At 47.3% G+C, this 23,516-nt stretch overlaps 1 protein-coding gene across 1 annotated transcript in view; it reads right to left on the reverse strand.

The window, feature by feature from the left end:
- Nucleotides 1-23,516, reverse strand: part of LOC119971662 (immunoglobulin superfamily member 22-like) — a 148,213-nt gene that overhangs the window by 81,293 nt on the left and 43,404 nt on the right. The window contains exons 7-11 of the mRNA XM_038807516.1: nt 19,712-19,886; nt 12,667-12,780; nt 7,353-7,515; nt 5,986-6,258; nt 2,228-2,512 (exon numbers count right to left, since the gene is read on the reverse strand). Of these exons, the coding sequence (XP_038663444.1) occupies nt 2,228-2,512; nt 5,986-6,258; nt 7,353-7,515; nt 12,667-12,780; nt 19,712-19,886 (1,010 nt within the window). The remainder of the gene's footprint in view (nt 1-2,227; nt 2,513-5,985; nt 6,259-7,352; nt 7,516-12,666; nt 12,781-19,711; nt 19,887-23,516) is intronic.

A 23,516-nucleotide genomic window follows, 5' to 3' on the forward strand; every position in this document is an offset into this window, starting at 1 on the left:
CTCAGGGTTACAAGTTATGGCCAATAGCAAAACCAGCATCAACTATGGTGATGGCAGGAGAGCTCCAACTGAGGGGGACAATGGCTGTTTGCTGCCTTGGATTCTGTGGCAAGAATGCGTGTGTTTTCTTGAAGTAGAGATGAGGAAGGCAATGGGAAAACATCTTTATATTCTTTTACCTCATCATGTTGCTCATTGAAGTTAAAAATGGGAGGCTGCTGGCAGCAACTGATGAGGAAAGCGCAGAACCGTGAGGTGTGAAGAAATTAACAAAAACCCTGCCCTTCGGCAGATCACCAAAGACGTTCATTTATGTAGTGCTTCTTCATGACCACCAGAGGTCTCAAAGTGCTTTACATCCAATGTGGTGTTTTTTGAAATGTCACCTCTCCTGAAACATAGGAAACATGACGGCTGATTTACGCTCAGCAAACTCCTACAAACTGATAATGACCAGAAAATCTGTTTTGTTTTACAATGACTCTTGCTTATTTGCCTTTCTTCATACTATCTTCTGTTTAACAGGGATTAACTTTTTTTTTCTAGATGTTGAATGCAGCCTCTGCAACTCGGCCTGAAAGACCCAATCGCAGGTCTCTCAGGAAGGAGGGATTCTGCGTTCGATAATTCCCCAAGTGTTTATGTGGATGAATTGGGCAGCACGGTAGCACAAGTGGATAGCACTGTGGGTTCAAAGCGCCAGGGTCCCAGGTTCAATTCCCCGCTGGGTCACTGTGCGGAGTCTGCACGTTCTCCCTGTGTCTGGGTGGGTTTCCACCGGGTGCTCCGGTTTCCTCCCACAGTCCAAAGACATGCAACGTTAGATGGATTGGCCATGATAAATTGCCCTTAGTGACCAAAAAGGGTAGGAGGGGCTATTGGGTTACGGGGATAGAGTGGAAGTGAGGGCTTAAGTGGGTCGGTGCAGACTCGATGGGCCGACTGGCCTCCTTCTGCACTGTATGTTCTATGTTCTAATCTCCCTGCTTGTTGAAAACAGGTGACATTTCTAGCTTTTTCCAGTTCTGATGAAAGGTCATCGACCTGAAAAATTAACTTGGTTTCTCTCTCCCGGGTTCTGCCTGACATGCCAAATATTTTCAACATTTTCTGTTGTTATCCGCTTTCTATTTTCTTCCCATTACTCCACGGTGTACATGGAAAGCTACCTTCTCTCCTCCATCACAACTACTTACTCAGTCCTCCTTCCTCCACAGCCCCATCTTTGCGCCTCATCCTGAATATGAGAAACACATGGATTTTTTTGTATTCAAAATCAAGAGAATCCTCATGTCTGCCACTGGCTTGCTAATTGAACCTTCTCTTCCTCCCCTCAACACAGAGATCTTCATCGTCATTCGCTAACAAAACCAAGCTGTGACAGGAGCATTCCATTTTCTGCCATTTTTCTTCCACCTCCCCCTCAGCTGTCTTTGCTTTCATGACTACTGTCCACTGACTCAATCCTCTCCCAATTCAACTCCAAACCACGCAATTTCCTCCAGACCCATGGCTTGCTAACACTTTCAATCTGTCTTTATCTTTTAGCATTGTCCCACCCTTCTTCAAAATTGTCACATTTCTTAGAAAAACCCACTATCACCACTCAACACTCTTCAACTGACAATTTTTCTCACTAATGTCCTGAAATGTGCCATTGCCTCACAACCAACTTCATCACCGAACACGCATCCATGGAGGTAGGTGCCTTAGTAAACAATCCAGTCCAGTTGGTATGGATTGGTTTTGGAAAATTTTCTGTTTTGCAAACTCAAATGTGTACAATGGTTTGACATCATGTTCATTATTTACAATCCTATATATCAGATGTTTAAACTATAAGAAGAAAATGAAGTCCAGCTGAATACCTTAGGAAAAGGTCAGACTTGAAATTGGCTTAATTGCTGTTAAGGTGATGAAGGGCATTGACAAATTAATCCAAACATGTTGTTCACTTTATTGAAAAGTTCAAGTGTCAAGGGTGGAATTTAAAGTGAGAAAATGAGGAAGAGGAAAAGAAGTGGAAGTTTTGCACACAAAGAGCAACTAAGTTGTGAAACACACTACAGTGGAGCATGAGTGAGTTCGAAAAACATAGAAATGGACTTCCAGAGAGAAAGGGATCAGGGCAAATGTTGAAAAGGTGTGTGAGTGAGCTTAGTTAATCAAAAAGGGACAGACATCTTGGGTCTGACAGCTTCTTCCTGTTCCTAACAGCTCTTCTTACCTTGAACATTTAATGTACAGGAACAGGTGTACTCTCGATCGTCATTGTCTTGCATGGCAACAACTGTGTATTCCCCGCTGTCATCAAGTTCAGCATCATCAATAATCAGCTCAACCCGTCTTCCTTCACGCACCATATTGTACTTTGGGGATCTGGTGATTTCTTTGCCATTCTTTAACCACTTGATTCGGACATCCTTGGAGCTCAGTTCACACTCCAGTCGAGCTTTGCCTTTCTCCTTTACATGAGCATTCTTCAAGGCACTTGGGAACTGAATGGGATGCCCTGTGAAGGTCAAAGAACACCAAGAGCTGAACAATGTTTCAGACACAAAACCTCTGCCTGCCAGCTCCCCCCCCCCCCCCCCCCACTCCCCACAGGTTATTTAAAACCAGCAGTTATTAAGTGTAAAGTAAGAGTCCGTGGAGAGATACTATAGGCGCGATTCTCCGCTCCCCACGCCGGGTGGGAGAATTGCGGGAAGGCTGCTCTGGCACCCCCCGCGATTCTCCCACCCCCTCCAAAATGGCGTGTCGCATTTTGCGACACGCTGCTTGGAGAGTTGCCGCTCGCCGTTTTTCCCGCCGACCGCCGATTCTCCGGCCCGGACGGGCCGAGCGGCCTGACGACCCCGACGGGTTCACGCTGGCGCCAACCACACCTGGTCGCTGCCGGCGTGAACAGCACGCGACCAGTAAGTGTGGGGCTTGTGGGGGGCGGAGGGAGGATCGAGCACCAGGGGCGTGCTCATGAGATGTCTGGCCTGCGATCGGTGCCCACCGATCGTCGGGCTGGCGTCTCTAAGAGACGCACTCTTTCCCCTCCACCGCCCCGTAAGATCAAGCCGCCACGTCTTGCGGGGCAGCGGAGGGGAAGACGGCAACTGCGCATGCGCGGGTTGGAGCTGGCCAACCTGAGCATGCGCGGCTGATTTCACTTAGGCGCCGCCGGCTGCGTCATTCTCGGCGTGCCACTTTGACGCAAGTGGGGGCGAGGAACGGCCTCCGACGCCGGAGAGAAACACTCCGGGTTTCACTCCGGCGTCGGCCGTTGCGGAGAATTGCGCCCTATATGTCATACAGTTAATAAGAAAATAAGAACTAGGAGCAGGAGTAGGCCATCTGAGATAATAAGGTGGTCAAAATCTCACCACTGATTCGAAAGAAAATCAATACTCAGAGACCTTTTATAGTGACTGAAATTGTAACCATATTAACATTTCAACATTAAATATTAAATAAATAATTAAATCTCGTCCAGACTATTCGACAACAAAAATGGCAGTTTATAACAATCCAGAATATAGATTATACACAACTTAGATAATGGCATCTCAGTCCAGGCAGTGGATACTCCACAATTTCAGCAGCAAAACCAATTCTGTGCCCAGTTGCCTTTCCCGATTTAGGCGTCGGCTGACAGAGAATCTTGCTGAAATTGTGGCAGGTGCCTGATTTACAGCAAATCGCAATTCTCCGGTGCTTCGACAGCGGTATCAATATGTTCCACTACGACGTACAGTAAAAGCCATTGACATATCATTAGCGGGCCTGACCTGGTATTCTCTGGGCCTCTGCAATTTTCCGCCTCCACTGGGGGAAATTCCCGATGGCGAGTTTCACTTGTGTTTTTATTAATCGAGAAACAGGCGTTGTGGCTGATGAGGGAGAAAGAGGAGGTAGGACACCGAGAGGCTCAACCGTGGCCTGCTGGTCCTGACCGGCCCGGGGGCGGGTCCTACGAGGGCCGCAGGTGGGGTTGACGGCGGGGATGGGCTGTGGGGCCGGGGTGACCCTGCATTGGACTGGGACACCCCAGCCCCCATCTCCACCCCACCATGCCTGCATCCCAGCCCCCACCTTCCACCCCACCATGCCTGTATCCCAGCCCGCACCCCCAAATTTCACCTTCCACCGTACCACCATCTCTCCTAATGAGCCGCCACCCATCTCTGGGCATCACACAGCCCGTCCAAGGGCAATGCCCACACTAGCCCCTAAAGGGGGGAGATGGATGGGGGCCACGGAGCATACCGCTGGCAAGGGCATTGCCAGCTGATGGTCCCCTTGGCAGCAGGGATGGGCGTCAGGGCCTGAGGTACTCAGGGTGTCGGGCGCCGCCAGGGCCAGGGTCGCGGGGATCGGTCGGGGGGATGGGAAATGTGAGGGCAGTGTCCACAGTGCCAACCGGGGCTTGGTGGACCTGGTTGGGCACAGGAATAGCCACCATGCTAACATGTCAGCTTTTCAACCCCAGCAAACAATGGATATTGGAGTTTAACCAGCAACGGGCGATGTGCGCAGCTGTACAAGCTGGGGTTGCTTAGGGAAGAGGAATCTGCAGCAGCGGAGCCTGCCCCAGAGGAACAGGAGGTAGCCGGTGAGGATGGAAAGCCGGCCGCCCAACAGGCCGAGGAGGAGGTGCAAAGGCGCCGCATGAGGCCTCGCGTGTACCAGCACCTCCTGTCATTCGAGTACCTGCCGGACTGGGCATGCCATCGACGACTCTGGCTGTGCAGGAGTACAGTGCGACATATCTGCCGGATCATGGCGCATTCAGCACTGTGGGGGAATGGGGGAGGACACCAGCTCCCGGTGGCCGTCAAGGTGACGGTCGGCCTGAACCTCTGTGCCACGGGGTCTTTCCAGGCACCGAGGGAGGACCTGTCCGGAATCACACAGAACTCGGTGCACATGTGCATCTGCGCTGTCACAGAGGCCCTATTAATAATAATAATCTTTAATAATGTCACAAGTAGGCTTACATTAACACTGCAATGAAGTTACTGTGAAAATCCCCCAATCGTAGCACTCTGGTGCCTGTTCGGGTACACTGAGGTAGATTTCAGAATGTTCAATCCACCTGACAAACACGTCTTTCAGGACTTGTGGGAGGAAACCCACACAGACATAGGGAGAACGTGCGCACTCAGCAGACAGTGACCCAAGGTGGGAATCAAACCCGGGTCTCTGGCGCTGTGAAGCAACAGTGCAAACCACTGTGTTACTGTACCATCCTATATGCCCAGTCAGCACAATACATCTATTTCAATGTGGACCAAGCCCACCAGGATGCCTGGGCAGTGGGTTTCGACGCCATCGCCGAGATGGCCCAAGACCAGGGGATGATAAACGAGATGCATGTCGCCCTACGGGCACCTGCCATGACAGGCCAATCTTCACAAACCAAAAGTGGTTCCACTCGATGAAAGTGCAGCTGGCGTGTGACCATCAGCTGCGCATCATGCACGTCTGCGCCCAATAGACGGGCAGTGTGCACAACGCCTTCATCCTGGCACACTCGATGGTTCCTGGCCTCTTCAAGATGCAACCCCAGCTGGGGGGTTGGCTCCTGGGTGACAGGAGCTACCCACTGTTGTCGTGGCTGATGACACCTATCCAGAGGGCAGAGAAAGACACAGAGACACATTTCAACAACACCCATGCATTGCTTTGGCATCCTGAAGATGCGGTTCAGGTGCCTGGGCCATTCTGGAGGAGCCCTACAATATAGCGCTGGGAGGGTCATCAATATAGTAGTGGCTTGTTGCGTCCTCCACAACATCACGCACTTATGTGGCGCAAATGTTACTTGCCACTTGTCAGCCCAAGCCTGGATACTGTACAGGTCTTGCTGCATTTGGGCATGGACGGCTTCAGAATATAAGGGGTTGCAGATAGTGCTGAACAATATAAGGTCATCAACAAACTTTTGGTCACTTCACCAGCCTACCTTAATTGCTCAGTGTTAAAACTTACGATCTATCTCCAGTTGTGAAGAAGAGGTTAGGTTGTCCGCAGCAAAGCTGTATTCACCAACATCACATGGTCGCACATCTTTGATTTTCAAGGTGTGGGTTAGCCCATCCTCTGACACAATGATATCGTGCTTGTCGTCTCGCTTCACCTCAATACCTCGAAACTTCCAGCAGACAGACGGCACCTTCTTCGTGAGGCGGCACTCAAAGATCCCTGTTTCTCTCTCTACCACCTTTATAGGCTTCAGTTTTACCCCAAACCTCAATGGCTCATCTGTGAGAAAAATAATGGTCAAGCAACATGCAGTCAAACACTGGAATGGAACAACATCAGGATCTTTGAAACAAAGAACTCATTGTACATCCTCAGGACCGTCTTTGAATTATTCAAGAAGCTCTGGTTTTATTACCGTTCCATTGTTTCAGAATCATTGGAGGTTTATTGCACAGAGGAGCCATATTTACTGTGCCCATGCATTCAGTGCTTCAACATGCATGCCTCCCAAACATTTTTCTTAAGAAATTGAAAGGTTGGATTCTACTCTTAGGGTGATATTCTGGCAAAGCAAGACTTTCACCAACCCCTCCAAAGCCACTACAAGCCCAACCCATTTCTCTGATCCACAGTGAGATCTCAATAGGATTCGTGCTGATAAGAAGGAACCTGTCAGTGCCCAGTTATAAAATTCATACTATTACAAAGGTATTTTTTGTACTTTACAGCTACTTAAATGCAGTTTTTTATTAAGTGTTATCACTGTTATAATAAAGATTGTGCTCAGCAAGATCTCACTACCAGCAATATAACGTCCAGTTCATCTGTTTCAGTGACTTCAGTTGAGAAATAAATATTGGTTTAGAATTCAGACACAACTCCCCCACTCTTTTTCAAAACAGTGCTATGGGATCCTGTGTGTCCACCTGAGTGCTAATGGAGCTTCAGTTTAACATCTCACCTGGACCCAAAACCAGCTGACCCAGAGGTGCAAATGTCACCACTGGGCCACGTCTGACAATTGTAGCATCAGAAGATGCAGAGATTGCAAAGTAAGAGTAGGGGAAAGAGTAAGAGATTGCTGGGGGAAAGGAGGCTTCAATTGTGGTACCTCAGTGCCATTTCTGCCACATTGCGGGCCCTACTGCATCTTCAATATGCTGATTATGGGAAGTGGCAGTAACTTATTTGTGGAGAAGGAACATCTGCCAGGGATTCAGACCATCACAAGCAACTGGCAAAGGTGTGGACACGAGCAATGCTCGCGGTGTGGAGTATAAATATACAATCGCTGAGTGTTTACCTTTCAGCCACTGCATAACGTTACAGTTATCTAATACAAAATGAATGCCTTCTTTGGCTGCACTCAGTACCTTTCACTTTCAGCCCCACGGTGAACTTTTTATCTCCAACTACTAATGTGTATTGGCCAGCATCTTTCTGGGTTAGGTTCTTCACAGAAAGCATGAACTTAGTTCCCATTTGCTTAATTTCAAACTTCCCCAGCGAGAACTGTGTTCGTATTGGCTCGCCATCCTGAAACATAAGCAGAAGCAGACACAAAGTTGCTGACTGTTACAGATAGCGCAGCTCCATGGCGTGAAGAAACTGAAATTAATTGGCCCACAGTTCATGTAAAACCCATGGAACAGAAAATATTACTTTAAAATAACTATAAGGTAGCAAGCTGTCTGATTGTGGAGCATAGGTGATTCATTGTAATCGTGTCTTTAGCTGATATTTGTACAGTGTAGTTTCCATAACGAGTTATTGTAATCAGGAGCAGGAACTACAGATAAATGTTTTTCCCTGTCACAACTACTGTCCCTATTCAGATCAGCAATGTAAACGAAGTTCAAGGACAGGACTGGATATTCTGGGTTGGATTCTTTGCTTTGCGACTTTGGAAGTGGGAGTTGTGATCAGGCGGAGATTTGAGTGAAATGGAAAAAACATTTTGCGCCCAGTGCCGGTTCCAACACCATGCCCCAGTCCCTCACGGACAGCCATATCGGATTTGCACCCCACGCCGGTGGATCCAAGTATGGATCTTAATATCATTAACGTCTTGGACACATCATGCTCCACTCCAACCCCCCCCCACCGCCCCCCCCCCCCCCCCCCCCCCCCGGGCCGCATGATGCTCTGCCCCTCTTAGGCAGAGGTCTTGCAGGCACAGATTAGACAGATTAGTTTAAGTATTTACAAGCAGGGCCTTGGAAACATGGCTGTGGAGGGGGAGCGGGAGGCTTAAAAACCTCTGAAAAAGCCTCAAACATTATCAGGCTTGCTGGGGGAGGGAGGTTGCTGGGGGTGTTGGGATTGCCTGGGCCGGGGCAATGACAGGGAAAGACTTGATGCCAAAACCATGACTCGGGGTGTCCCCTTCAGGATTGGGTGGCCTGGCTCAGACCACCATTGCTACAGTATGTGTTTTAAATGCACCACGCTGGTGCAACTTACAGGCTCTTGGCTGCTCACACTGCTGAGTGCTCCCTGTGTCCTTTGCATGCTCAAGGAGCCTCTGGTCATCTAGGAGCCCACCCAGGCTGCCCCTCTGGACACCCTCATACCTGAACTATTTCATCAAGGGGATGGGCATGGCCAAGCTCAATCACTGACCGACTAGGTGTTGCCACTCCTCAGTGCACTCCTCAGAAATGCTGGGGATCAGGGGATCAGCAGAGCTCATTCCTTCCAAAGCACACCTGCACCATGGCCTTTGGAACCCCCCTGGTTCTCCGTCTCTCTCAGGGAAGAGGCCTCACAAGTGAGCCCCACACCTCAGGATCATCAGATGTCTATTCCTGGTGATGCTGGCAACACTGACTACCTCTGCCACAACCTCCTGAGCACTAGGGGGGCTTAAGTCTGCGGCCCACCATGGGAGAGAGGGTGTCCCTCCTCTCTCCTCACTGGCATGCAGCTTTGGACCACCTCAGACTCTTGAATTGGAGGGGAGGGGGGGAAAGTTTTCTGTGAGCCAAGTTCATCGGCAGTGAGTGTGCAGCAAGTGGAGGGTTAATAAACAGCTCCAGCTGCCAGGTTCTTTAGAGCTAACTCTGGCCCCAGCGATTACAACGCCCGCTGGGCCGGGAATTGCTCTCAATTCAGGCCAGCAGAGTACTGGTTCATTTGCATGTCCTGACTCACTTACCGAATAGCGCCCCCCAATGGAAGTGCAAATCACACACTGTTCAGTCCCAGCGGGAACACTTCCAAATGGAGAATTCCAGCCTGTTTTGCAAGGCTTCAAACTACACCAGATGTGCCTTTACCTAAATTGATCTTTCTGCAATCTGCCTTCAGTTGTTTTGTTAATATTGGTTTGACTGCAATCTTCTTCCTTTGCTATCAGGTAACCTCTTTGTGCTGCTTAGCTGATCTCTCTCACAGCCTTTCTGACCTAAGTAACTTCACTGCACAACCACTACAAATATTGGGTGATGAACTTGGGTTGCCTGTTCACCTTCTGTTACTTTGGAGAGAGTCATAGAAACCCATATTATTCAGCGGTTCCCATAGCTCTATTCCAAACACGACAGTGGATTAACAGGAGAACCCTGTCAATATTCCCCCATCAACTCATTCTATACGTTCTATTTTAAACTGTACTATAAAGCTGCAGATGATGAGACAGCCCTTTACAATCAAATATGTGTTGGTCTTCTGCTGTTTCCAGGCTCATTCGTATGGTGACACTGTCTACCATTGATGAACTAGCATTACAGAAGGGAGAACTACTCTCAGCCTCAAGGTTCAAAATGATTAGCTGCATTTTGCCAAAATAAGAAGGGATCACTCACTGGAAAGATAAAATAATATATCTAGAGAAGGCTTTTATAATTGAATTATATTCATTGTTTAAAATTTCCAGCAGTAAAAGTGTTCTGACAATGTTAGCAAAACAAGAATTAAATATATGAGGTGGAAAGTAACGTTGTTGTATCAGAACAGTTTCAAGCTAAATTATTGCAATGTTACTAATGCTGGAGTTATATTAGTGCAATGCATTCTCCAGTCTTCACCAAATTAGCATCAGCAAGTTGTTTAACCAAAGGGAAATTTCATAGTCAAACTGCTCCTATTGCTTTGAATGGAATGGAAATTGGGTACATTTTGCAATGGGAGGGTGACCTAATCCACGAGATACCTGCCCAGGCAGTGAAGGTCAAAATTAACCCTTCTCTATCATATCCAACTATCTCGCTGTCCACCCTAGTGTAGTCACCGTATCCCATCCAGTTCTGTACACTTTCACAGAGAAAGTGGCCAATATTGCACATGCTATACTGCTCCGAACTGGGCAGAGGTAGCAGAGGCAACGTTGGGAAAATGGTGCTGAGAACAATTACCATCTTCTCAACCTAGATTTTTCCACCCCCTAGCCCCATCAGGGAAACCCTTTGCAGTCTGGCAGGTGTAAATTGACAAAGTGGTGAGACTACAAACCATTTACCACCTCTTTTTCTGCCCTTCGAGCAATCCAACCAGTGCTTCCCAGGGGCCACGAAGAAATTGGGAGGGGTGTTTGGGCATTAATTTTAATCCCTGGAAGATTCATTGGTATCCTTTTTGGCGAAGGCACCCAATGGGGACTCTTCTCCCTTCCATTTGAGGAAAAAGAGGTTCTTCCTCTTCTGCTCAAACTCACCCTGCTCATACTGGCACTTTTCCACTTGCCCATTCAAATCCATCTGGCATTCATTCATTTTTCCCTGTTCAAGTTGGCACTCTTCTCTTCCCAATCCTCAACCTTTAGTTCAGACCAGTACTCCTTTGCTCCTTTCAACATTCCGGTACATACGGACATTCTTTGCCACCCTCAGTTAATGCTGGAAATCTTTTATTAATGCACCCCAAAGCCCTTCCCCCCTTCTTCCCCAAAGCACCATTTCTAGTTTCTAGCTTAACCCCTCTCCCAATAATTTCCACTATTTATTGACACTTATTATTCTTTCTATCTTCCATTTATCGAGCATCATTGCTCTCCATTGCCCCTCCTTCATCCATTTCCTTCCACGACCATATATTTCTTACTTTCCTCTTTTTAAAAAAATAATTTAGAGTAGCTAATTGTTTTTTCAAATTAGGGGGCAATTTAGCATGGCCGATTCACCTACCCTGCACATCTTTTGGGTTGTGGAAGTGAAACCCATGAAAACACAAGGAGAATGTGCAAACTCCACACGGCCAATGACCTGGGCAGGATCAAACCCGGGTCCTCAGTGCTGTGAGACTGCAGTGCTAACCACTGCGCCACCATGCCGCCACAATTTCCTCTTCTCTTAATTGCTATCCATTTCTCCCCGTTCACTCTCATTTATTATTCATTTAATGCCACACATTTCCCACTGGGGATGATACAGCCACTCCATTCTAACACAGGAGTTGGTATATGCAGTATGCAACACCCAAATCTCTTTAATTAATAATGTGATTGTGTATGAGCAGTACCGAAAGGACAGTGTGCTCAAAAAGGTGACAACCTATGCAGAGTGCTGACAGTCAATATATATGCTAATTCAAGTCTGTGGGGAATTAGGTGGCGGGAAACATTGGCCTCCATGGAGGAGAATATCAACTCCTGATTACCATCTCATAACCCTTGAATGCAAGGATAGCCTCAAGAGTAACTTGATGGTGAAGCAGTCCATTTGAATTTACTGTCTGAGATTAAACATAAAAAGGATTACTCAGTGATATATTGAAGAGTGACTCCAAGATGCACACCCTCAGGAGATGACCTGACAAAACTACAAGCCAAGAGCGGGATTCACCGCAATTGGCGAATTGGCGAATTGGCCAACACCGGCGCCAAGAACGCTTTTTGTATACTAAGGGCAATTTAGCACGGCCAATCAACCTAACCTGCAGAATCGCCGGCGTGCCCAAACTCATAGAAATGCATGGCCTTCTCCGCACCGGCCATGGTAGAGCCCTCCAGGGGCCGGCGCGGAAGGAAGGAGTGCCTTCACGGCACAGGCCCGCCCGCAGATCGGTGGGCCCCAATCGCGGGCCAGGCCACCGTGGGTGCCCCCTCCGGGGCCTGATCCCCCCGCGCCCCCCCCCCCCCGAGGACCGCACCGACCCCCCCCCCCCCCCCCCCCCCCCCCCCCGAGGACCGCACCAGCTGGCCTACCAGCCAGGTCCCGCTGCGTGGGACCATGTCCAATCCACGCCGGCGAGACTGGCCAGAAACCGACGGCCGCTCGGCCATTGGGGCCCAGAGAATTGCCGGGGGGGGGGGGCGCTGCCAACGGCCCCCGACCGGCGTGGCTTGATCCCCGTCCCTGCCTGAAAACCGGCGCCGGAGAACACAGCAGCCGGCGTCGGAGTGGCGGGGCGGGATTCACACCACCCCCTGGGGATTCTCCGACCTGGCCAAAGCCCTGCCTTATTGTTGTAAATGAGACAATGTACAAGGTTCTTGTCTTGACTTAGATATTTATGGGTATGGTGATGACAGTAACTCCCATAAATAGTCTGAGCATCTTGCATTTAAGGATATGGCCTGATTGCCCAATACCACACAAATAACAGGTATAGGTAGAGTTAGAGGTGGCAATAAAATCTTGTAATCCAAGCTGTAGAAAATGGTCAAGAAATCCCAAAGCATGCACATGTCAGGTAGTTTTTTTAGTTGGCGGCAATGCAAAAAGATTCAGTCCAGTAATCCTGCCTCACCTTGAACCATTGCATCTTCATATTCGGGTCGCTCAGCTCCAAAACTGTATCAAAGGTAACTGTTGAGTCGACTTTTCCTTCTATGTCCTCCAATGGCTTTAAAACCTTTACAGCCTATAAGAACAGTTAGAGAGTATGACTCACCCAGAAGAACAGATAGCTTTATGTACTAATTAAGATAGCAAAGCTCGTGCTAAGGAGCTGGAGTTTCACAACACAGGTACAGTGTAGATTAGACTCAAACAAGTAAATCGCTATACAGTGTTCTGTTAAGCAATTCCCAGGTCAGATGCAACTTGTAAAATAAAGTTCTCTTTGTCTACCCAAAAAATATGGCTCAGCACCAATGTCAGATAAGCTCCATTACTACAATAGTTTAAAACATTTTAATTTTCTATACCAGTCATCCTGTGGTTTCTCCAAATTAGATTGCCGATTTAAGTTCCATTACCCACCATGATTTCCATTTGAAAGTGACCCACTCAGGCATCTGAGGAGAGGGGTAACCTCCACAGGCGTGCTGAGCTAGTAAAGAACACTGTGCAGTGCTGGTCCGAGGAATCTGAGGACATCCTCCGCGACTGCTTGGAGACTGGTCCATATTCAAGGCCGCGGCAGCTAACCTGGACAGAGTACGCAACCACCGTCACAGGCTTCATCAGTAAGTGTATCGAGGACTGTGTACCAAAGAAGACAATACGGGTATTGGAAACCCTGGCTGAACCAAACAGTTCACGCCCTGTGAAGTTCTGGACGGAGACGTTGAAGTCTGACTACCATGACCTATGTAAGAAATCCAGATATGACATACGGAAAGCCATCAGAGATGCAAAAAGACAATACCGCATCAAACTAAAGTTCCAGGCCAACTACACTAACCCACGACGACTATGGCAGGGCTTACACAAGATCACAGGCTGCAAAGCAAGGCCAGGTGAAATATCTGGGGTTGGAGCATCCCTATTCGACGATCTGAACAAGTTCTATGCCCACTTTGAGCAGTCAGTCAATGTATCAATGCCATCCGCCCCAACAGCCCTGGACACACCCATACCCACTATTGCAGCCTCAGAGGGAAGAGCTGCCTTCTTGAAAGTGAATCTGCAGAAAGTGACAGGCCCCGACGTAGTCCCTGGGCGTGCACTCAGAGCCTGTGCAGACCAGCTGGCAAGGTGTATTCGCGGATATCTTCACCACCTCACTCCTCCGCTCTGAGGTCCCCACCTCCTTCAAGAAGACCACCATAAAACCAGTACCAAAGAAGAACACGGTAGCCTGTCTCAACGATTACCGACCGGTGGCCCTGACGTCTGTTACCATGAAATGCTTTGAGCGGCTAGTCATGAGATGGATCACTTCCAGCCTCCCAGACGGTCTCAATCCACTGCAGTTTGCCTATCACTACAACCGGTCCACAGGAGATGCTATCGCCCTCGTTCTACAATCAACATTCGTACACCTTGACAACAAGGATACCTATGTGAGACTGTTGTTCATCGATTACAGCTCTGCCTTCAACACCATTTTCCCGACAAGACTAATAACCAAACTGTGCAATCTTGGACTTGACCCCTCCCTGTGCAGCTGGATCCTTGACTTCCTGACCAATAGACTGCAATCTGGCAGGATAGGCAACAGCGCCTCCTCCACAATAGGCCTCAACACCGGACCCCGCAAGGATGTGTGCTCAGTCCTCTACTGTACTCCCTATACACACATGACTGTTTTGCAAGATTTAACTCCAACTCAATTTATAAGTTTGCGGATGATCCGACTGTGGTGGGCCGTATCTCAAACAACAACGAATCAGACTACAGGAGGGAGATAAATCACTTGGTTGCATGATGTACTGAAAACAACCTCTCTCTAAATGTTGGAAAGACCAAGGAATTGATCATCGACTTCAGGAAGCGTTGCACAACACACACTCCCATCTGCATCAATGGTTCCGAAGTGGAGATGGACGATAGCTTTAAGTTCCTGGGGGTCACCATCACAAACAGTCTGTCCTGGTTCATTCACGTTGATGCAACAATCAAGAAAGCCCAACAACGTTTCTACTTCCTACGGAAGCTAAAGAAATTTGGCATCTCAGCATCGACTCTCACAAACCTCTACAGATGTGCGATAGAGAGCATCCTATCCATCTGCATTACAGCTTGGTATGGCAACTGCTCGGTCCAAGATCACAAGAAACTGCAGACTGTGGTGAACTCAGCCCAACGCATCACACAAGCTTGCCACCCCCACATTGGTTCTGGAAACACCTCCTGCTGCCTCAGGAAGGCAGACAGCATTATCAGAGACTCCTCCCACCCAGGCATTGCCTTCTTCCAGACCCTTCCATCAGGCAGAAGGTACAGAAGTCTAAATACCCGCACATCCAGACATAGGAACAGCTTCTTCCCCACAGCTACAAGACTCCTCAACGACTCCCGCTCAGACTGATCTGTTCTCTGTAAGAACACTATTCACAACGCCCTATGCTGCTCTTGCTCATGTATTTGCTTTGTTTGGCCCCTTGTTCCGCACTGTAACCAATCATTGTTTGTCGATGTACCATTTGTAAATGTTCTCTGTTGATGATTCCTTTGTTTACTGTGTACGTACTCTTGTACGTTCCTCGCCCGCAGAAAAATATGTTTCACTGTATTTACATGTGACAAGAAATCAAAACAAATCAAATAAACAATCTCCTGTCAACATCGGATGACCCACCCCACCCACCCATACAAGGGGCAAGATTCCCCCCACCCCCCCTTCACCCCACCCTCAAAATATCTGTTTGCCGACAGTGGGATGAACTGTTTGAACTTTGTTCTCCCAAATTTCAAGGCAAGTTAAAGACAGGTCAAGCTTCCCGATGATCAATGCTGGGACCCACAGCCAGTATTCTCTGTTGTGAGTCCTCCCTGCTACTGTTGCTAGTGAGGACAGAGAATTTACGCTCAGCTAAATCTCCCATTCACTGAGCGGGGCGGGAGAGTCCCACTGACATGAACGGACAGAGAATCCAGCCCTGCATTTGTATTCAATAGCTTCTCATGCATGCTTTTTAAAAGGTCACCTCATCGGCATGACATTCACCCTCCAAATTAAGTTTCCTGCCAGTGGGAATGTAGAACGTTCAGCTTTATGACTGTATATAAGTGGTGTGCACCTCATGAGCTTCAGCTCTTCCATGACTTTGATATCTATAGCTGGGGCTTGCTCCTTCTTGGGCACTGCACATACATTCAACCATATTGAGGGCCTGTAGCAAATATTGGCCAAGGCTAGACACGGGAGGCAGGCTAAACAGGGAAAGTTGGTCGGGGACAGTGAGTTTGGCAAAGGGTGGAGAGGGAAAGCACGTCTGGGAGAGCGGGAAGGGGGAAGAGTGTCTTCGAGGGTGGGGTCAGTGGTGTCGTCGGTGGGTACCAGGGGATGAACTTAAGGTACCGGTGATAGGAGGGAACAGTCACAGTCCGAGGAAGGAGTGGGGTGCAGTAGGCTGTCAGGTCCAGGGTGAGAGTTTGGTCGGTGAAGATTTCATTGGGTGGGTCATGGAGGGGGGACAAGAAAGATGGCTTGGATACTGGTAGGGGGTAGGGTCAGGGTGGGAATGGGGAGAGTAACAGGTGAGCGTAGGGAAGGTGTATGGAGGTGGATTGTAATAGAATCCAGGGTAATGGGGGGAGGTTGAAGGGTGTCAGAGGGGAAAGGTATGGTGATATTGGGTGTGTCAAGGGTGATGATGGGAGAAGTTGTTTGGATAGCAGGGGGAGGGTAGATGTGGTGGACTGAGTCTGGAAGGTGATGCACAGCATTTTCTAAACATGACTTTAACCACTGAGTTAGGCAGTAAGTGAGATCTCTTAAATTTGGAAGAGGGTCTTTTTGGATGGTTACAGTTCAAGGTCAGCACAAGTGGCTGACTAAAGGGACACCCTAATAATTATTAGGTAACTTTTTGTCAACAATGCACAGTTGTGTTCTCCTACTCTATAGTAAAGCCCACACAGCAGAAGGTTCATTCCCAACTCCTGGGTCTCATAACTTTGAGAGCCCAGCAAGATGTGGCATTCTGTGCCATTTGGTATCTGCTGCAGCCAGATGCAGTGATGAAAGGAGGGAAGGAGGGAGGTGGATGCCTCCAAGGAGTGCTACTGGTGAATGGCAGCCGATGTCTAGCCTTCATCAGGAAGGGGTGGGCTAGGGATGCCATGCTTATACAGACCTGCTGGCTTTTAGATGAAGAGAGGCTTTTATTTGAAGGACATGCTCACTAAATCCACTGTTGCGTTGATGATGCAGGCTGCAGGTAACCATGTCTTGGGAATGGCTCTCACCCAGACGAGGAGGAGGTGGCTCAGGGACATGAGGAGCAAGTGCCTGAGCAACGACAGGCAGCAGGGCCTCAGCAAAATCAAGATGCTGACGAAAAGGGGCCACTGCAGTGGTGAAAGGCAATGCTGGAAATACTTTTGTATGTCCTGGTATGAGGTTGGTCAGGTCTGCAAACTCCTGCAGTAGAAATGCGGCCACAGGGACTCCGGAGGAATAATGTGGAGCTCCTCACCTGCATTGAATGAATAGTTGTCCAGGTGATAGTTTAAATATAGTGCCAGGACCTTCAACCAATAAGGTAACAGCAGGGTGATCAACTTCCTGCCCACCCCACCACACGATTCACTGCGCTCCTCACTGATATGCAATTAATCAGCTGAACGTGTGCGTCCTGCTACGCAGCAGGAATCACGCTGATTTTCCCCCGCCACCAGACCTCGACTCCAGAAGCGAAGATTCCACCTCTTGTCTAATCCATCATTCTCTCTTTTCCAAGGCCATTTTCCCATGTTTGTGCCTTATATCTGCCTCCTCCCAAGGTCCTCAGCATCACAGATCAGCCAATTCACTTCACTCGACTTGATATCAAGAAATGGCTAAAGGTACCGGATACTCCAAATGTTGGGCCCTGACAATATTCCAGTTACAGTACTGGTGACATGTGTACATTAACTAGCTGTGCCCCTCGCCACACCATTCCAGCATAGCTTCAACATGGCATCTACCCAGAAATGTGGAAAATTGCCCAGGTGTGTCCTGCCCACAAAAAGCAGCACAAATCCAACCCAATCAATTACTGTCTGATCAATCTACACTCAATCGTCAGCCAAATGGTGGAAGGAGCAGTCAACAGTGCTATCAAGCATCATTTACTCAGCTCACTGATGCTCAGTTTGGGTTCCACCAACGGTTCTCCACTCCTGATCTCACTACAACCTTGGACCAAGTGGACAAAAGAGCTGAATTCAAGAGGTGAGGTGACCATGACATCCCATGACATCAAAGCACATTTGACCAGGTGCGGCATCAAAGAGCCCGAGCAAAACTGAAGTCAATGCTCACCAGGGGAAAAGTCTCCGCCCATTGAAGTCATACAAATGAAGATGGTTGTGGTTGTTGGAGGCCAATCATGTCGGTCCCAGGTCATCGTTGCAGGAGTACCTCAGAGCAATGTTGTCGGGCCTACAATCTTCAGCTGTTTTATTAATGGCCTTTCCTACATTATAAGTTCAGTAGTGGGGATGTCCGTTGATGATTGCAAAATGTTTGGCACCATTCGAAAATCCTTATATACTGAAGCAGTCTGTGTCCATATGCAACAAGACTTCAACAACATTCAGGTTTGGGCTTATAAGTGGCAAGTAACATTCACGCCACACAAAGTATTAGATAATGACCCCAACAAGAGAGAATATAATCAACTCCCCTTGACATTCAATGCCATTACCATCACTATATCTCCCACTATCAACATCCTCATGGTTACCATTGACCAGCCACTGAACTAGACTAGTCATATAAATATTGTGGCTACAAGAGGTGAGAAACTGGGAACTCTTTGGTGACTAACTCACATCCTGACTCCTTAAAGTCTGTCCATCATCCATAAGGCACAAATCAGGAGTGTGATGGAATACTCTTCACTTGCTGGATGAATGCAGCTCCAATAACACTCAAGCAGTTCGGCAACATCAGGGCAAAAAAGCCCATCCACCACCCTAAAGATTCACTCCATCCACCATTTATGGAAAGTGGCAGCATTGTGTAATGCCGAGAAGATGCACCTCAGAAACTCCCCAGATGCACCTTCGATAGCACCTTCCAAATCTGCGACCTCTATCACCGAGAAGGACAAGGCAGCAGATACATGGGAACACCACCACCTACAGATTCCCCTCCAAGCCACAAACCATGCTGACTTGGAAATATATCACTATTTCTTCGCTGTTGCGAGATCAAAATCCTGGAACTCCCTTCCCAACAGTAACTGTGGGTGTACCAGCACCACATGGTTATCAGCGGTTCAAGATGGTTGCTCATCACCACCTTCTCAACTACAATTAGAGATGGGCAATAAATGGTGGCCTAGCCGGTGGATTTGGATTTGTTTTATTGTCACGTGTACCGAGGTACAGGGAAAAGTCTTGTTCTGCGTGCAGCCCAGACAGATCATTCCATACGTGAAAAAAAAATAGGACATACATAAATACGCAATGTAAATACACAGGCACAGGCAACGGGTGAGCTTACAGAGTGCAGTACTACTGAAGTGAAGAGATCAGTTCAGTTCATAAGAGGATCATTCAGGAGGATGGTAACAGCAGGGAAGGAGTTGTTTTTGAATCTGTTAGTGCGTGTTTTGAGACGTTTGTATCTCCTGCCCGATGGAAGAAGTTGGAAGAGAGTAACCCAGGTGGGAAGGGACCCGGGTGGGAAAGGACTTTGATTATGCTACCCGCTTTCCCAAAGTAGTGGAGATAAAAAAGTTTGTTGAAGGCAATTTTTCCTCTCACTCTAGATTTAAAACTTTCTCCATTGCAACTATCTTCTATTTTAACAACGTTACTAGTATCAGTGCATCTCTGGGCTGTTGGTTTTTCTTTTTCTTGAATTCCAAATGCACTGGCAAACAAGTTGTTCCTCCTCTTTGTGTATTGCTTCCAATTCTATCTCATTCCCTTGACTCGAAATTTGTAAATCCTTAATTCCCTCCTACCTCAGTCTCAACTTTTTTCTTCATTTCCTTTAAGCGTTTCAGCATTCCCCTGAAGTCGGTGAAGCCATACTCCGCGCAGATTTTCTCATAGTCCTTCTTATCAGCTTTCAGTAAGATCTCCCACATCTCCTTTTCATCAGGAACTTTTCTTTCTTCTTTGACAGCTGGGGTTGACCTGTAAGTAAATCTCAGTTACTTTCTTGGACAATCTATATTTCACGTATTCATAGAATATAGAACATGCAGTGCAGAAGGAGGCCATTCGGCCCATCGAGTCTGCACCAACCCATTTAAGCCCTCACTTCCACCCTATCCCCGTAACTCAATAATCCACCCTAACCTTTTTGGGCACTAAGGGCAATTTATCATGGCCAATCCACCTAACCTGCACATCCTTGGACTGTGGGAGGAAACCAGAGCACCGGGAAGAAACCCACGCAAACACGGTAAGAACGTGCAGACTCTGCATAGACAGTGACCGAGCGGGGAATCGAACCTGGGACCCTGGCACTGTGAAGCCACAGTGCTAGCCACTGTGCTACCATGCTGTCCTTCATTGAGTTTCTTCCAAAAAACAAGATATGGGGAGTGGATGCAGTTCTAAAATCTGAGTACAAATGCTTATTTATTCCAAAGGATGAAGCATTTGTGATCATTGACCAATGCCTGTGAGGCCCAACTAGGCACTGCAAGATCCCAGAAAATTGATCTCAATGGAGAATTGACCCCAACATTCATTCATTGAGTATTCATTGCTCATGGTATGCTCTCATCAGCAAGATCAATCACAGATTAGGTGACAGCTTTCCTGAACATCTACCTTTTGTCTACAGCTGAGCCTCCAGATCCCTGTGACTTGAAAGTAGCACAGTGGTTAGCACTGTTGCTTCACAGCTGCAGAATCACAGGTTCGATTCTCGGCTTGGGTCACTGTCTGTGCTGAGTCTGCACGTTCTCCCTGTGTCTGCGTGGGTTTCCTCCGGGTGCTCTCCCTCTGCGTACCCGAACATCTGCTGGAATGTGGCAACTCGGGGATTTTCACAGTAACTTCATTGCAGTGTTACTGTAAGCCTACTTGTGACAATAAAGATTATTATCTTCTTCATACCATCCCTTATACACTAGGAGTTATCAACTGGGGTCTGCGAGAAGACCTCAATGGGTTTATTGGAAGACCTCATTTGTAAATGGAAAGGCCTATTTACAAATCCCAGAATCGGTTTCATCGTAACTTTGTCTCCCTCTAGCTGGAATTTTATTTTCAAAAGTGCCCTATTTTCATTGTGATCTTTCTTCAATCACCAGAAGCATCCTCAGCAAAGCTGGTCCAACTGTTTTCAATACTCAATTACAACATTCCCCTTATTCCCACAAACTAGTTTAACTGTTTCTTAGAAGCTTATCAAACACATCGCCTCTGCTGAGGACAAGGATTGGATTATTGTTTCTCCTCTAAAAATTGCTTTTGATAGGGCAGCACGGTGGCCTAGTGGTTAGCACAACCGCCTCACGGCGCTGAGGTCCCAGGTTCGATCCCGGCTCTGGGTCACTGTCCGTGTGGAGTTTGCACATTCTCCCCGTGTCTGCGTGGGTTTCGCCCCCACAACCCAAAAATGTGCAGAGTAGGTGGATTGGCCACGCTAAATTGCCCCTTAATAGAAAAAAGAATTGGGTAATCTAAATTTATAAAAAAAAAAAAATTGCTTTTGACAAATGCCTGCTTTTACCAATCATTTTCTTCATGACTGAAGCATACATTTTCCCTTCATTTATTCATTCATCCATTCATTCATTAATTCAGCTCACTGTTGTCTATTTCCAGATTTTTAATCTCTGTGTTCAATGATCTTTGATCACAAGTTTCATCATTTTATCGCTGCTGACTGTTTTGGTTTCAGAATCTGAATGTTTTCTTAGAATTTACCTTCGGAAGTAAAAAACCACAACATCCAGATTAAGTTAAACTAACACCCATATCTTATCTGTTAATCGATTTTAATTCTTATTTCCCAAAGTCATATGTTTACACATATTTTTATATTTGAAGTGTTGGCTAGTGTAGACTTGAGAGATGAACAGACACTTCCCATACTGATGAAGGTTCAACTCAATTTTATTAACTACTTCTAACTAACTAACACACGATGACTGTGGGTCTAGATGATGCTAACTTAAACTAGAGACCTAAGCCTTGTCCGAACCAGTTGATTCTCTCAGCATGTGGTGTGAGTCTGTGCTGGGCTGGATGAGTTCTTGTTACACTCAGAGGCAGCACCCAGAATGAGCGGGAACCGTGGTGCCCTCTGCCTTTATAGTGTGTGTTCTAACTGGTGATTGGCTGCGGTGTTTGTACATGTTGATTGGTCCCTGTGTGTGTGTCCATCAGTGTGTGTCTGCACCATGATATACTGGTGTATATTATGACAATATTGTTTTTAATCTACTTGCTTGTTCTTTTTGCATTCAAACAGTATCCCCTTTCATGTTCTTTCTGTCACTGGGATTTTCTTTCAGTGAGTAATTAACAGAGGCAGCTTTTGCTGTCTTTGCACTTGCATTGAGGTGCATCAATATAAAATGTGTGTAGGGAGATGAAAACTACTAATTTAATGCGGTATGTGGAGCTCTTGGCTTAATAGGGAATCTACAAATGGTTTTGCTTCAGTTGTATTTCATAGATAATAATAATCTTTATTAATAATATTAATAAACTCAAGAAAGGGCTGAAGGCATCGGGTACTGCAAAGGCTATGACCCCTGGCAACATTCCGGCAACAGTACTTGTGCTCTAGTATTATCTGCGTCGCTAGCCAAGCTGTTTCAGTTCAGCTACAGCACTGGCATCTATCCGGCAATGTGGAGCATTACCCAGATATGTTCTGTTCCAAAAAAAAAGCAGGATATCAGTCTGCTTTTTGATTCTCTGCAAAGTGATGGAAGGGGTCATCCACTGTGCTATCAAGTAGCAATACTCAGCAATAACCTGCTCATTGTTGCTCAGTTTGGGTTCTACCAGGGCCACTCAGGTCCTGACTTAATTCCAGTCTTTTTTCAATCACTTATTGTCACAAGTAGGCTTCAATGAAGTTACTGTGAAAAGCCCCTAGTCGCCATATTCCGGCGCCTGTTCGGGGAGGATGGTACGGGAATTGAGCCCGCGCTGCTGGTCTTGTTCTGCATTACAAGCCAGCTGTTTAGCCCACTGTGCTAAACCAGCCCCTCAATAATACAAACATGGACAAAAGGGTTGAACTGCGAGTCATTGCTCTTATTCAAGGCAGCAGTTGGCCAATGGTGGCATCAAGGAGCCCTAGCAAAACTGATGTCAATAGGAATCAGGGGGAAAACATCAAGTCATACCTTGTAAAATAGGAAGGTGGTTATGGTTGCAGAACTTCCTCAGGGTAGTTTCCTCAACCCAACTATCTTCAGTTGCATCATCAATCATCTTCCCGCCATCAAGTCAGAAGTGGAGTTGTTTGCTGATTATTACTCAATGTTCATCACCATTCGCGATTCCTCAAATAACAAAACAATCCGTATCCATATTCAGCAAGGCCTGAACAATACTCAGGCTTGAGCTGATAAGTGGCAACTAACGTTCATGCCACACACGTGCCAGACAATGTCCAATCCAACAAGAGAGAATGTAACCATTCACCCTGACATTTAGAACATTGCCATCACTGAATCCCCCACTATCAACACACTGGGGATTACCAGTGACCAGAAACTGAACTGGACTATCCATATAAATACTGTGGCTACAAGAGCAGGTCAGAGGCTGGGAGTTCAGCAGCGAGTA

This window comes from Scyliorhinus canicula, chromosome 9 (genome assembly GCF_902713615.1).
Source record: "Scyliorhinus canicula chromosome 9, sScyCan1.1, whole genome shotgun sequence".
In the NCBI taxonomy this organism is placed as follows: domain Eukaryota; kingdom Metazoa; phylum Chordata; class Chondrichthyes; order Carcharhiniformes; family Scyliorhinidae; genus Scyliorhinus; species Scyliorhinus canicula.